The 14,796-nt window shown below is 42.7% G+C and overlaps 5 protein-coding genes across 5 annotated transcripts; 1 reads left to right on the forward strand and 4 right to left on the reverse strand.

The window, feature by feature from the left end:
* Positions 1–376: 376 nt before the first annotated feature.
* On the reverse strand, positions 377–2,278 carry Bfra_003926 (putative mfs sugar protein; the record flags this gene model as incomplete). The annotated part of the gene is made up of 2 exons (XM_037334331.1): positions 377–1,916; positions 1,971–2,278. 2 exons carry the CDS (start codon positions 2,276–2,278, stop codon positions 377–379), a joined length of 1,848 nt encoding a protein of 615 aa, XP_037194418.1.
* Positions 2,279–4,403: 2,125 nt separating this feature from the next.
* On the reverse strand, positions 4,404–6,218 carry Bfra_003927 (uncharacterized protein; the record flags this gene model as incomplete). Its single annotated transcript, XM_037334332.1, has 4 exons — positions 4,404–5,379; positions 5,432–5,658; positions 5,707–6,033; positions 6,183–6,218. 4 exons carry the CDS (start codon positions 6,216–6,218, stop codon positions 4,404–4,406), a joined length of 1,566 nt encoding a protein of 521 aa, XP_037194419.1.
* Positions 6,219–6,635: 417 nt separating this feature from the next.
* Bfra_003928 (putative u3 small nucleolar rna-associated protein) lies at positions 6,636–9,352 on the forward strand (the record flags this gene model as incomplete). Its single annotated transcript, XM_037334333.1, has 2 exons — positions 6,636–8,157; positions 8,181–9,352. 2 exons carry the CDS (start codon positions 6,636–6,638, stop codon positions 9,350–9,352), a joined length of 2,694 nt encoding a protein of 897 aa, XP_037194420.1.
* Positions 9,353–10,095: 743 nt separating this feature from the next.
* On the reverse strand, positions 10,096–11,149 carry Bfra_003929 (uncharacterized protein; the record flags this gene model as incomplete). The annotated part of the gene is made up of 4 exons (XM_037334334.1): positions 10,096–10,296; positions 10,365–10,529; positions 10,824–10,933; positions 10,990–11,149. 4 exons carry the CDS (start codon positions 11,147–11,149, stop codon positions 10,096–10,098), a joined length of 636 nt encoding a protein of 211 aa, XP_037194421.1.
* A 1,682-nt stretch (positions 11,150–12,831) lies between these two features.
* On the reverse strand, positions 12,832–14,314 carry Bfra_003930 (putative microtubule associated protein; the record flags this gene model as incomplete). The annotated part of the gene is given in 4 exon segments (XM_037334335.1): positions 12,832–13,141; positions 13,156–13,580; positions 13,628–13,833; positions 13,879–14,314. The coding sequence occupies 4 exon segments, from the start codon at positions 14,312–14,314 to the stop codon at positions 12,832–12,834; spliced, it is 1,377 nt and encodes a 458-aa protein (XP_037194422.1).
* Positions 14,315–14,796: the final 482 nt, after the last annotated feature.

The following is a 14,796-nucleotide window of genomic DNA, read 5'->3' on the forward strand; positions in this document are numbered from 1 at the left end:
TAATTCAAATGTCTCCTTACAGCTGGACTTCCATTGTCAGGCTGTGGTTCAAATGTTACACTACACACCCATTCATGTGACTTCACACCGTACATGGCACACAAACACAATAGGATAGGAAGCTAATATTGAAAAGGTATCATATATTATTAAAATCAAGGGATATCATTTCTATTACATATCAATCATTACTCGTCCGAATATAACCTTTCCTTCATATCCATCCATACATTCATCCGACTTTTTTGTACAATCATCTCATCTCATGCCATTAAATCATGATCTAACAAATATCCTCCCTTTAAATCATTCCATAAAGCATTAAACCATCTCCAACAATTTCGTCATATTTTTAACGACTATACCCATTCATCATCTACAAAGACTCGGGTTGCATCAACTCCTCATGCTTAGCATCTCCCATTCCACCTTCATCGGACTTATGTCCATTCTCCTTTCTGAAGATATCACTCTCAGAAACAGGAGAGAAGACTTTACCCCATCGTCCATGAATGAAGTCATTAGCAGTGACCATCGAACTTCTCAAGTTCTCCTTGACTAACTGGCCAGTAGGTTGACTGAAAATAACATCAATCTCCTCAAGCGTCTTATTCTTAGTCTCAGGCATGAAAAGCACTTGGTAAAACCAACCGACTACTGCAATACCACCATAGAAACCCAGTGTCAAACCAATATTCGACATGGCCTTTTGCATTTCAGCAAAGAAGTATGTAACGAGGAAAGAACAGAGGAAGAGCATGGTATCCGAAGTTTCCATTCCGTAAGAACGGAGATAAGTAGGGTAGACTTCGGAAGGAATAACCCAAGTGAGACAGGCGTAGGAACCGAAGAAACCTTCGTAGAGAATAAGACCAGTGATATATGTACCTTGGGAACCCGCTTTGTTGGTCAAAGGAATAAGGTATGAGCAACCGATAATGACAAGACCGATGAAGAAACCGGGAAGCATAGCAATAGCCCAGAAACGACGACCAAATTTCTCCATGTAGAGAATGGCGGGAATAGTACCGATGAGAAGGGCTCCACCTCCAACGAGCGACATGAAAACAGCTTCCTTGTCGTTGAATCCGACTTGTTGCATAAGTGTGGCCATGTAGTATTGAATAGCGTTGATACCAGTGAATTGTCCCAAGAAAATCATGACGTTTGCGTAGATAATCGCACGACGAGCACGAGGAACAGTGATGAAGTCGAGCCATGCGAATCTCTTACGAGCACCTTCCATCTCACGCTCAGAATCAACAGAATGTTTCATGACGAAAAATTCCTTACGAGCAGCTTCATCTGTACCACGAATACGACTCCAGACACCCCAAGCATCGGCAGTACGTCCTTTGTGCATAAGGAAACGGGGAGATTCGGGCATGAAGAGAATACCAACAAGCATGATTGTGGAGAAGATGAGGGAAGATCCCAACATGTATCTCCATCCACCAGACTTAACACCGACGAAAATAGCAGCGACGACATAACCGAGAACTTCTCCAAGAGCAATCATGAATTGGTACAGCGAGACCAAGTTTCCACGATATTTGGGTGCAACGGATTCTGCGACGTAGACAGGGACAGTTCCACCTTCGAGACCAACACCTAGACCAAGGATAACACGTCCAGCCATCATCATTCCAAAGTTGACGGCACCGGCTTCGAGTGCTGCTCCGACTGTGTAGAGGAATAGAGACCATACGATAGCTTGTTTTCGTCCGACGGCTTCGTTCAATGGTCCAAGCATCAATGCACCACCGACGGCACCTAATGGTACACCAGAACTGACCAAACTAATTTGTTTTGTATTGAGACCAAGCGAAGCTGGCATGTATAGATTTGCTCCCGAGATTAAAGATTGATCGATACCGGAAAGAAGACCTCCCATAGAAGCAAAAGCGACTAATAACCTGCACAATACCAGTTAGACACTTTCCTAAATCTCTGGCACAAAAAATACATACCAAGTGTAATGTCTAGGGTCCTTGAACTTCAACTGGAATACGTCGGAACGAGATTTGCCTCGAGCTGTGACCTCTGCTTCCAAATCTTGTACTTCGTTATCAATGGTTTCCATGTCACCTGCGGCAGCGATTTGGAGAGCCTCCCACTCTGAGACCCTTCGGCCAATATGACCTGGACGAGCTTGAGCTGCACCCTTCTCATTGCCGAAATCTGATACATTTTCTTCGCTCATCTTAGCTGGTGTGTTATAATGAGAAGAGCTGACGTCTTCATGATTGACGACCTCCTTGGTGGGGAGATCTGACATGATTGTGAATTATATTATGATGCGTTTAAAAATAATCTGTAGATGAAGAAACGGAGTTATGAGGGAACTGTCCACTCAGCGATAAATTTGAGGATACCTTTCCAGAAAAAAGGGAAAGGCGCGAAAAGAAATTAGAGAGGTATAGAAAATGGGGAAATGCAGAATGAATGAGGGGAATGAGCGAAGATATATGATTTGGATACCCGGGGCATCTCAATAGCCATCTCATCCCAAAGTTGCAACCGAACAACATTCCCTTTGAGGATTAAAGTTTCCTACTTGTCAGATGAGAGCTTACCTGTTACTTTTACCTATTAAGGAAAGGTGGTAGAAGGATGTCATGTTGACGTTGGGTTCTTTCCGCAATCTTAGGGCAGTGAAAGTCTGAAAGTTTGGAACGAATTACCAAAACAGGTGCCAAACCCATTCGGCCACTTGGATCATAGGACTAGATTCTTAAAATTCCTGAATAAAAATTTGCCCCTGGGGTCTCCGGTTCACACTAGATCTTGCAGAATCCCCTCGATTCTCCACAAGAAATTTGCATGACTTCCCCTCCCATGGAGTCTGTTGGGGTCTGGAGAGGCGGAGAGTGGAGATTTTCAATCTGGTGGGTTGGTAGAATTTCGGCAACACTTCATTGCACAACTTGTGCTTGAACAATTTTGATTGAACAGAAGTATTTACGCGGTTGATGGAAAAAAAGAGTAAACAAATTTGACGTCAGATTTCTAACCATGCAACCATGCCACGCATGCGTAGAGGGATCCCTCGACCGGCGTCTGGCGGTTCACCGGTAGTTCATCTTTTTCCGTTATCTTGATTGGAGAAAAAGACGAGAAAGTACCAAACTAGTCGAAATAAATCGCAAAAGTCTTCATCCCTTGTGAATCATTAGTAACATGATTCGTTAGTCGCTCAAATTCTCGCACTAAATTGAAGATAGATTCATTAATCGGATGCATGATATCCTAGTACAGCATCCACAAAAACGCCGAAGATAATTGTTGATTGCACGGACTTTATTCAAGTAGCTCTGTTGTCGAAAATCTTCTCCGGATAGGACGAGAAAAGTTTTTATAAAGACTGACACCCATGCAATGATTGTTTTGTTGAAGTGCTCGGGATTTCCGTTGCTCTGGTAGACTTCTTAAACAGCTAAGTGGCGATGGAATTGTCTAGTACAATTAGTCGTACATCGCAGAGATGAGCAGACATAAAAATTATGTTGGAAATTTATAAAATCCCATATCAGTCATCGTTGTCGCATAACCACAATATCCCAGCGGGTGGATTTCGGCTTAGAGTAACCATGCTCACTATAAAATGCTTAGATCAACCACTTTTTTCAGTGGAAGCTTATTGAACCCAAGCTTCCTTGTCCCGCACTTGGTATGGTCTTGTTGTTTTGCTTATAACGAGTCAAGCACATGTCCAAAGCCTTGACACTGGACAAGCCGTTAAAAGTTTCTCGGATGGCTTACTCAAGCTTTCACGTCTGATTCGGAGGCGTCTTTCCGGAAAATAAATATTAGTTCTACAAACCCAGATCAATCAATTGTTCTTGGTGTCTTCCAAAAGTCAATTTTATTATGCTATGCATACCTGGAATAAACTCTCGCCATTGCAGGTATTGCCTCGCTACTTCCAAATTCCCAATGGCCAGAGGAAGCTAATCTATCCTGGCATCAAGCCAAACTGGAAAATTTCTACTACCCACAAAGAGGCCGAATCTAACATCTTTGGATCCATAAAACCCGAACCACGCTCAAATCGATGTCGATTGTATTCCCTGAACGTCCCAACTTATCTTCTTGCATCTGTCAAGGCGTCAATCGTATTCGAGTCAGGAGATCATGATTCCGCAACTCCACATGCTGGATCACCCCTGATATCCAGTTTTCAAGAGCGAAAGTTTGTCTTCCACGCGACAACCTAGCCCATAAGAGTGAAACAATGCAGCTGCCCCAATACTCCAGTCTCCAGTCCCCAACCTCCAGAACTTTTGAGTTGTGGAACCAACAATCGAATGTTCGCGGGGATGCTCTCGGTCCGATTACACAGTTCAAAGAACGACAGTTATATGAAAGTTCCCAGCGTCGATATGAAAACCAGGTAAATTATCTCAGTCAGAGTCTACTTCTATAGGAGTTGGTTTTTGTTGCGCTGATTTTTTCATATCTGCGACATACTCAATAACAAATGTGAATCCGGCCCATACAATTCCCGTTGCGATAAATTGGAAAGCCCATGAAGAGATCAAATGTTTCAAGCTGGGCATCTGGAAACCTATTTCGTAGAAGTTGACCAGACTCATACCAACTTTATTTCCGTATGCTCTACCGACAAATCGCAGCATTATGGCCTCAAGTGGCGTTATGAGAATGGAAGCGGCCAATTCTCGAAATCCTTCTGCGGCAAGTATTGTTGGAAGCATGGTAAGTCCAGTCTTGCGATATTTGACAACTTTTGGTTCTCCTGGAACATTCGTACTTCGTAGCTCAGCCGACCATGCCCCATGACCAACCGTTGGTTCGGCTGATGTGGATGTAGAATCAACGTCAAAGCTGATTAGTGTCGGTCGTGGGTCGTCATCCTCACCAGGATCAACACTCACTGAGGCATTGGTATGGCGCCGAGGTCGAGGTGTTGTTCTATCCAACGCCGGTAAACCTTCAAGAGCTCGTAAAGTATCTTCCTCTCCACCTCGAACTGGGCGACTCTCTTCGGGATCGTCCGGGGTGTCAAATTCCAATATTGGTGCTTCGACTCCAAATCCAGCAAACATACTATCTCCTTTTGGTCGAGGTAGAGATTTGAATATGGGTCGATACAAGAGTCGCGAAACAATATATTTGAACTTTCCATGAAATAATACTGCCATAATTGGGGTTGTGGAACGAAGCAAAGCTAATGTCCATGAAATAATTGAACCTATGTTTCTTGAAGGTGGAGGTGGTGCTTGAAGTAGTGATGCTTTTGAGAATGGAATCAATGACATCAATGGAGGTAAGAATTGGTTATATTCGACCAATCCAAACTGATGTAACATAGCAAACATCCGTAAGTGTAATGTGATATAACGAAAGCCTAGGTTGAGACTACAAATCATCAGTTGCGCGTCAGTATTTAGGTGTTTATATAAATACTCACAATTTCTCGGCAACGAACTTGGCCCATACTTCTCGAGAGGTAAGTCTTCTTTCATCTTCATCAAACATTTGATCTAGAAGAACTTCCAAGAAGCAGCCTACCCAGTCTGATACATGATATGCTATGACCGTGGGAAGCCCGGAAAAGAACAGGCTTGTGACAGATCTCCTAGTTCTCTCGTGCTGGATCAACGCTAGGATTCCAATGTCAGAATATGATCTGTAGAGCTTCAACGTGTAAGCATAACACTATATTCAGTTGATAAATCGACGTACCAAAACCCTTCGCCTAAATCCAATAGCACCCCAGACACCAGCATGTAGTGTAGCACGGCCAGCTTCCAATATCCTTAGACCTTTAATTGTCTCTTCGATTTTCTTCGTGTTATGTAGTATTGCAGCTTCTCTCACAGCAGTCAAATCTTCAACAATACCCGTGACTTGCATCACTTCATTAGCTGCACGAATGTTTTCTCGTTCCCTCCGTTTAGTCTCTGGATTTCTTGGATGTCCATGTTCGTCATATATCTGTGTGTAGCCAGCATTCTCAGGAATATTCGGTGGAGTTGGCCAGATTACTTGGTCTTCATATGGTGTTCGACCCTAGAATCTGTGAGTATAAAGCATCATGGGTGTATCAATTTGGTGTCAAGTGTTTTGACAAATTCGAGATTTCCAACAGCTACAATAAATTTGATGTATAGGAAAAGACTTGGCCGCCTGCGACTAATGAGGGAAAGGCATTAACGTACCAATGCCCAAGCAGTCAACGATTCTAGCCTGCCCATGGTTGCTGATTGTAGACGCTCTATATTTTGCACCAACGCATCGTATACCTACTGTGATGGTTACAAGTAGCTATTTCTGTATCATACAGTCATGGTCTGATGAGTTCGATGAAATTATTCAAGTGTTTTACTCTTCTCTTCAAAGAAAGGTTTATGATCGCAAACAAGAAGGAATACACGTCTGCACGTGATATAGAACGCTAAGATTGAGCTTATCGTCGACCCCTGTCAACATCAAAATATTTTTGATTCAAGTGAAAATAAAATTATTTTGGTTATCAACATTTTCACCTCCAATTGATTCTAGGAGCCCCAGGCATTATAACAAAGTCAGGAAATATAATAAAATCGCACTGTGTAAGAAAGCCAAATATTATAATAAAGCCATACACTGAGATACCAAGCTTGTGGCGCATCATGGCAACCAAGGCTCCTTACCAGACGACATTCGAACCTGAGCATACTATACAGCCAATTTACACAGGAGGAAGTGTTGCACTTGACCAAACGGGTCGCATACTTGCCACAACACTCGGGGAGGATGCATTATTGACAGATTTGAATACAGGGAGGGAATTGGCCAGGATAGAAGGAGATGGAGAGGTCATCTCTACATTAAGTCTCACGCCGTCTGCTTCCCATCTCATCATATGTTCGAGATCATTGTCTATGCGAATCTACTCCCTACGACCTTCACCTGCCTCTGATGTTTCTCTCAACTACGAACTTCTGCGAACGCTTAAACCGCATTCTACGCCAGTAGTAGTCTTAGCTGTAGACCAGACGAGTACTCTGCTAGCAACCGGAGCTGCAGATGGAGTAGTGAAAGTTTGGGATATTGCCGGAGGTTACGTCACACATACATTTCGAGGCCCCAATGTACTTATATCCGCTTTACACTTCTTCGAATTGGTTGCGAGCGGTAGGGATGAGGAATTAGGCATTTCAGCAAGAAACCGAAAGAACGGGAGCCGAAAGAGTCAAGCAGATGATGACAACAATGAGAACGAAGCAGCGAGAGGGTTCCGTCTTGCATCTGGAAGTCAAGATGGTAAAGTCCGTATTTGGGATCTTTACAAAAGGAATTGTGCCTCTGTTTTAGATTCACACGTGTCGGATGTTCGAGCTTTAGATTACTCACCAGAAGAAAATGCGCTTCTTACCGGAAGTCGAGATAAGACAATAATGTGGTGGGATGCGAAGACGTGGAAAATTAGAAAAGTTATACCCGTGCTTGAGGAAGTGGAAACTGCCGGATTTATTGAAGCCGGAAAGTTCACATATACTGGAGGATCGAATGGAACCATTAGAGTTTGGCAAACGGAAAATGGTAGGGAAGTCACAAAACCACAAAAAGGTGGCGCAGAGGCAGATGCCATTGTAGATGCGCTCTCATACCATGATCTTCCTTTCATTCTATCAATCCAAGCAGACCATACCTTAATCCTTCACTCAAAAGCTCCCATGGAAAACGCGGATTCCACTATCACCATTCCGGCTCTGCCCCAAGTCCAGCGAATCTCTGGAACTCATGACGAGATCATCGATTTAGGATTTCTTTTACCTGATAAATCCCTCCTTGCTTTAGCTACCAATTCGGAGGAAATTCGTATCGTCTCCTTGAATCAAGGTTCAGAAAACGACTCCAAAAAATCGGCCGCATATTTTGGTGCTGATGTCGCTCAACTCAAGGGACATGAGGATATCATCATCTGTTTAGATATCGACTGGTCAGGCCACTGGATTGCCACCGGTGCTAAAGATAATACTGCTAGACTTTGGCGTATCGATGCCGAAAACGCTTCATATACCTGTCATACAACTTTTACTGGACACGCCGAATCTCTTGGTGCTATTGCACTTCCTCATACCCCACCACCAGAATCTTCACCGGCCTATAAGTCGCCGTTGGACCATCCACCCAGCTTTTTGTTGACCGGTTCTCAAGACCAAACTATTAAGCGGTGGATATTCAAGCTCAGACAGCAACTGGTAAAGCGCCAAGAGCTTCATTAACCAAAAAAGCCCACGACAAAGATATCAACGCATTAGATATTAACCACAACTCTGAATTATTTGCATCGGCATCTCAAGACAAAACCGTCAAAATTTGGTCAACCAAAGAATTAGAAGTACAAGGTGTATTACGTGGTCATCGTCGTGGTGTTTGGTCTGTAAAGTTCGCGCCAAAAGATACCCCAACTCTTCAAGGAGATTCCGGTCCAGCTTCAGGAAAGGGTTTAATTCTTACTGGAAGTGGAGACAAAACTGTCAAGATATGGAATCTTTCCGACTACAGCTGCTTACGAACATTTGAAGGGCATACTAATTCTGTTCTCAAAGTGGCATGGTTGAAATTACCAGCACCAGAAGATAGAAATAGGAAACACGTTCAAATAGCCACAGCTGGTGGAGATGGTCTTGTCAAGGTCTGGAGTGCAACAAACGGAGAGTCAGAATGCACATTAGATAATCACGAAGATAGAGTTTGGGCCCTCACTGTCCACCCTAAAACAAACATGATAGTATCAGGAAGTGGAGATTCCACTGTCACCTTCTGGAAGGACACAACCTCAGCAACAATAGCTGCTAGGGAAGCGGCCAACACTCAATTCGTGGAGCAAGAGCAGGAGTTACAAAACTTCATACATGCTGGTAGCTACAGAGAAGCTATTATTCTTGCACTTACACTCAATCATCCCGCAAGATTACTTTCCATATTCACAACCGTTGTTACCGGTGCTCACGAAGAAGGAAGTATCTCAGGTCTCAAAGCTGTTGATACCGTCCTAGCCTCCTTGACAGATGCTCAAATCTTCAACCTACTTCTCAGAGTCCGTGATTGGAATACTAACGCTAGAACAGCGTCTGTAGCACAAAGAATCCTACATGTTCTCGTCAAAAGTTATCCCGCTTCTCGCTTATCGAATCTTAAGATTAAGGGGGCACAGGGACAGAAGAGTTTGAAGGAGGTAATTGATGCTTTGAAAGTTTATACGGATAGACATTACAAGAGAATGGAAGAATTGCTTGACGAGAGTTATCTTTTAGAATACACACTGCGGGAGATGGATGGTCTTGGATTTATTGAGAATGGAGCCATGGATGGTGCTGGGGATACAATTATGGTGTAATTTTGTTTGTAACAAGGTGTCTAATGGTCAAGATTAGTAGAATAAAATTTGAGAGGTTTCAATATTCAATCATTTTACTTCAAAGTTGAAATAGATTTCAGTGGCTGAGATATAGGGAAAATCTGAAGACCCGTGAATTATTGAAGAGTTTCCAATCGCGAACGAATCTAGCATTCTGAAAAAGTTTAAGCTCCCGAACAGATCCAATAATCAGAGTATCTAATAGTCCGGACTGCGATCCAACAATATGAAGTTTTGAATGTCTATAAGCAATTAAATGTTTGAAGATGATTCAATCTTCCAACCATATTCAATATCCCAAGATATTTAGTAGTCTGAATTGCAGTTCAACAACATGGGATTTTGAATGTCTAAAAAGGTAGTCAAAAGTTTGAAAATAGTTCAATTTCAGAATCACATTTAATATCTTAGGGTATCTAATAGTCCGTACTGTGGTCCAACGATGTAAAAGTTTGAATATCCAAAAGCAGTCAAAATTTTGAAAAGAAATTCAATGTTCTAATCAAATCCAATATCTTAGATGATTTAAATATTCTGATAGGTTTAGGATTCAATGATCTTTCATTGTTGGACTGCAGTTCGGACTATTGGACACTCTGAGGTCCGCTCTGATTCAATATCTCGAATCTTCACCACACCATTCCCATACCGAAATTCAAAACCTGCCCGCACTCCCTCTAGGAGCTCTACTACCAAGCGTACATGTCACCCCATTATCACATCTATTTTGGAATATCGCCCTCCCGATACTCAGCACAGAATTTCGTATACTCTTCTTCGGAGAACCGACCGCGTAGATACAAGGCATAAGCCAGATCGCCTTTCGTCTTGAGACACACCTCTTTGTATTCCCGGAGCTCGCCGTCGAATTTCGTTTCGTCCCTGAAGCCTCCTAGGACATATATCAGTCGAGTAATGTGGGACTGGGTGAGGGGTGTAGTATATTCATTGGACTACAGGCGGGGGGCGAAGTAGGAAGATTAACACTTACGATCTTGGTAACGGACTTAGTAGGAGGAGGTAAGAGAACGGATTTCGCTTTCACGGGAGCAGCTTCTAGTTCGGCCGTGAAGCTGGGTTCGGTAGCAGGCGGAGTGTCAGGCAATTTATATGCATATGAAGGCGGAGGCGAAGTCGGGTTATATCGAATGATTTGCTGAGATGGAAGTAGTTGTCATGGTATAGGATCTCGCTTTGGTGTGGTGACTTGTTTGGCAGGGGAAGCTAGTTTGTCTACGGAAGTGTCGAAGTATTCTAAGCAAAAATTGGCGTATGTTTCGGCTGAAAGTCTATTTCTTTTGTATAGAGCCAGGGCAAGACGGTCCCTTGTCTTTGAAGACAAGTTTGTTTGTGTTCACATAGTTCAGCATAGAGGTGTGTAGTTTTGATCTATAGATTGAGATTGAGTTAGCTAAGTGAAGCTGAGGAGAGTGTATGGGCAAACATTTACCGATTTGTCAATTGTGGACTTTGGAGCATTCTCCAGTCTTTGGACTTGCGTTCTTGCTGCATATATGACTGGGAAATACTTCTTTTCAAACTCTATTGGCGTCATCCTGACTGCATCAATTGATCGTCAGTTGAGTAAAGGAACCCCACGTCGAAGTGTAACCTACAAAGGCCCATCACCATCTTACGAGTGATCAAGATAGGATCTTTGGGATGTTTTTCAATTGAATCTTTGTGAGCAGCATTCTTGCGTTGCTCCGTGATGATTTCTCCTTTGTGGTCTTTTTCACCAATGGCCCAATTTTCAAAGGCTTCGAGAGTGAGCATTTTGGATGAGAAAGACAACTCGATGTGGAGTTATTACTGGGCAGCGGTCAGTTTCAAGAGGCCAGTGTGAAGTATAATGATGTGCTGTATTTCCGAGTCTTTTCGTTGTCCTACAAGAGATTAAGTTCAGGTTGAGGTATAGCAAACTCGGCAATTTCCCATAGTCTCATTGCAATTTAAGAGTCCAAGTGAATTTTTCAGGAGCACTTTCAAGTGAGGGGTTCTTATCACTTCAAGTGAATTTGGGAGGAAAATTCGTAGAGACTGCAAATGCCAACCAGTAATTTCTGACAGTTGACGGAGGCACAGAGTATCTTCGGCAATTACTCCTGACTTCACTTCGACAAATTCACTCACAACTCATTTCTAAATCACGTTACGCTTCAATCCGAAAAAAGCTTAGAAACTCGGTAGTCTTACTGCCTTTCAATTGGAAATTTCTTTTCCTTTTAAATATTCTCGTTTTCAAACCATCAACAATCAACAACAACAACAACCACCACCACCATGACATCATCATTCAAACACACTTTCACATCAAATTTTCTCTATAAATCAAGTTTATCACCAAAAGCAACAATTTGCAACATTGAATATGATCACATTAGATGTGGCCGAGAAGCGTTCGTGGGATGATCGCAATGAGGGGTTTCATCCGGACAGGAAGAAGAGAAGTTATTAAGGGGGCGATGCAAGGATACATGGGGGGGGGGGGGGGGGGGGGGGGGTTAGATAGAGAAAGGTTTCTGATACAGCAAAGGAATACCCAACAGAGCGATGATGCATAGCAAAGAGAGCAAGAAGGTGCTAAGGGAGAAGGGAGGAGTAGTGCAAAGATACTATATAGACAGGTTCATCAAAAAGCAAAGTTAGTTAGCATTAGTTCCACAACAAAACGACAAACTTGAAATGAAACACTTATACATATATACCCGTTGCCTCATTGAAAACTATGCCGTGAAATTGAAGTCTTGAGATTTTTCCGTGCTCCCATCCACTATCACATACATTGGTATCAGACACATTTGTACTGTCTTGAATGTTCTATAGCAGCCCCACTCCAGATGTTAAACGAATGAAATCCAAAGTGTGTCTAAAGTCGCGGTATTGAAGGCGAAATGATGCTGGGTTCATCACAAGTTTCATGGCGCGCAGGACTGGACAAACTCCTTCTTTCCTTCAACTTCTAGGGCTGGCAGAACTGACATCTTAGCACCTACAAGTGTGGTATAACATGCCTGTATGATTGCCTCAGAACAACGATCCAGAAAGACAGAAAGTTGGCTTGCGCAACGCGTCAAAATTGCTGCGGTCATGTATCACGTGACGCAACCACGAACTTTGACCCCCATTACAATTTTTCATTGGGGAAGCAAACAGACGACTGTTACAGCGTCGCAATTCAATGAGTTGTTTCTGTCCTCAACTACCTACATCAACTGGTTGGCTTGCACCGAGTCTATCGTTTTTCTATGAAAAACCATGGTTCTCCAGGTCTCCGAAGCAGCCTTATCTGTTAAATCAAATCCAATCGTTCATGATCTCAAAGATGCTTAATCATTCAACAGCAGTTTGTAGCATCTAATATTGTTCCTTTTATCTTTCAAGAGAATGCTAGATGCCTCAATTGTTTCTAGAATCTTAGTGGTCTATTCATTCTGCCTCTATTGCAAAGGGATTATTCATATAACATTCCTGTATTGTTGCCTTCGCCATTGAGCTTCCACATCATCTAATCTTCTGAATATCTCACCCCTTCGATCCATTGATCTTCTACCTCCGGTAAAACTATTGACCGATTCTTTCCTCCTCATTGATCCACTACTAGAGTCATCTCTATACCAAGACTTTCCATTATTAAGAGCCTGGACTTCTTCTTCTCTTTCATGAGCGTTTTGTGCAACATCAAGTTCAGGATTCTGTGTTGGATCATTATCTGGATCTCCATCCTGTCCAGGATTTGCCATTTCGTATTCCATCAGCTTGATCAATCTAAAGAAAAGTACTGCCAGCCCCGCCCCAGAAGTGGTCCAACCCAGTAGATCCAATGTTCTCTTGGAAAGTTCCAGACAATGGCTGATGGACCAAAACTACGAGCTGGATTTAAAGATGCTCCAGTAAATGGAACAGCAACCATGTGAGCAACAAAAAGGGCAAGCCCGATCCCGATAGGAGCAACAAATGTAGCTTTATGTTTCTCAACAGCTAACATTATGATGGTAAAGATCAAAGCCGCTGTAGTAATGGCTTCAATGACGAATCCTTGAGCCATAGAAGTACCACTTCCAAGTGTGGTGGCAACTTCAAGTTGCTTTGGAAATATTTCTTGCACGAGAATAGCAGCTAAACACGAAGCGCCAAGTTGTGTAATGGCGAGAAGAACAGCACGAATCGGTGAGACTGCTTTGAGTAAGGCAAGTGCTAGCGTTACCTATCATTGTTAGCTTGAAAATTACTCAACTGTCATGTTACACTTACGGCGGGATTGAACAACCCTCCACTGATACGAAAGAATATCCACGCAGTAACCATAAGACTGGCACCGAAAGTTGCGGATATATAAAATAAGACTTCAAGATCTGGTGGTTCACGCCCTTGAAGTTTCGCAACTTCAATACCCGCATAGCCAAAGAAAAGAAAAAGTGTCGTTCCAATTAACTCTCCAATTACAGCGACAATATCTACTACGGTTAGTGAGAAGTCCCAAATATAATTGTGTAATTACTTACGATTCTTCCAATCACTATTCATCCACTTCATCCATTTTGTTGCCGGTCTTCTTCTTTTGTATCTTTGGATCCTATCCTGTGTCTGCAAATTTTGCATCCATGGCCGACTTCTACTAGCTCTCTTATTTTGTGCCATGTTATCCCCATTGGTTAAACTGACAAACCCATCCTCACTCGTTCTGTACGGATGTAATTCAGGGTATATTTCATCGACGATTGGATAATGTCTTGGAATATCGTGCGATTTCTTAGGAAATTCAAAATCTTGCATCAGGATTGGCGCAGGAGTGTTTCGTTGTACTACTCTTCTTGGTGGTGGAAAGCTACGATATCGACTGTCATCTAGACGGACTTGAATTTCTTCATCTTGAGCAGACAGAGGACTTGCTCGTAATGGTTGGGGATGATCGCTCATTAGCGGACTTCTCATAGTCATTATGTTTATATCGATATATTATATGTATTATATGTCAGGAAAATAACTATTGAGTGGGAGATTAGAACACGTTATATGAATTCCGAACATTGATATAGTTTCCGGGTATGCCACTTTTCTCCGTTCTCTTTCTGCGGCATAAGCATTGTCCACTCCATCTTCAAAGCTTGAAAGTTTCTTTTTCCCTATCTGAATCTTCATTCTTGGCAAAAGTGGCTAGGTACATCTCGGCTTTTGAAAGTCCAGGTTTCATCAATCGAAGATACTTCTCAATGTTGAGTAAGGAAAGTTTATGCAAAGGCCATGCCCATAAGGTACTTCCCTTAAGAAGCATTTACGCAAAACGTAAATGACGATGATGTCTGGAGATACGGAAAGGCTTTTGCGGGGTTGAGGGATATTCGGCAACGATGGGTGTTTGAGAGAGACGCTAAGCGGGACGAGAGAATCTGATACAAGAATGACGAGATTTCGCACAGACA

Source organism: Botrytis fragariae, assembly GCF_013461495.1.
Source record: "Botrytis fragariae strain BVB16 chromosome Unknown tig00000045, whole genome shotgun sequence".
NCBI classification, from domain to species: domain Eukaryota; kingdom Fungi; phylum Ascomycota; class Leotiomycetes; order Helotiales; family Sclerotiniaceae; genus Botrytis; species Botrytis fragariae.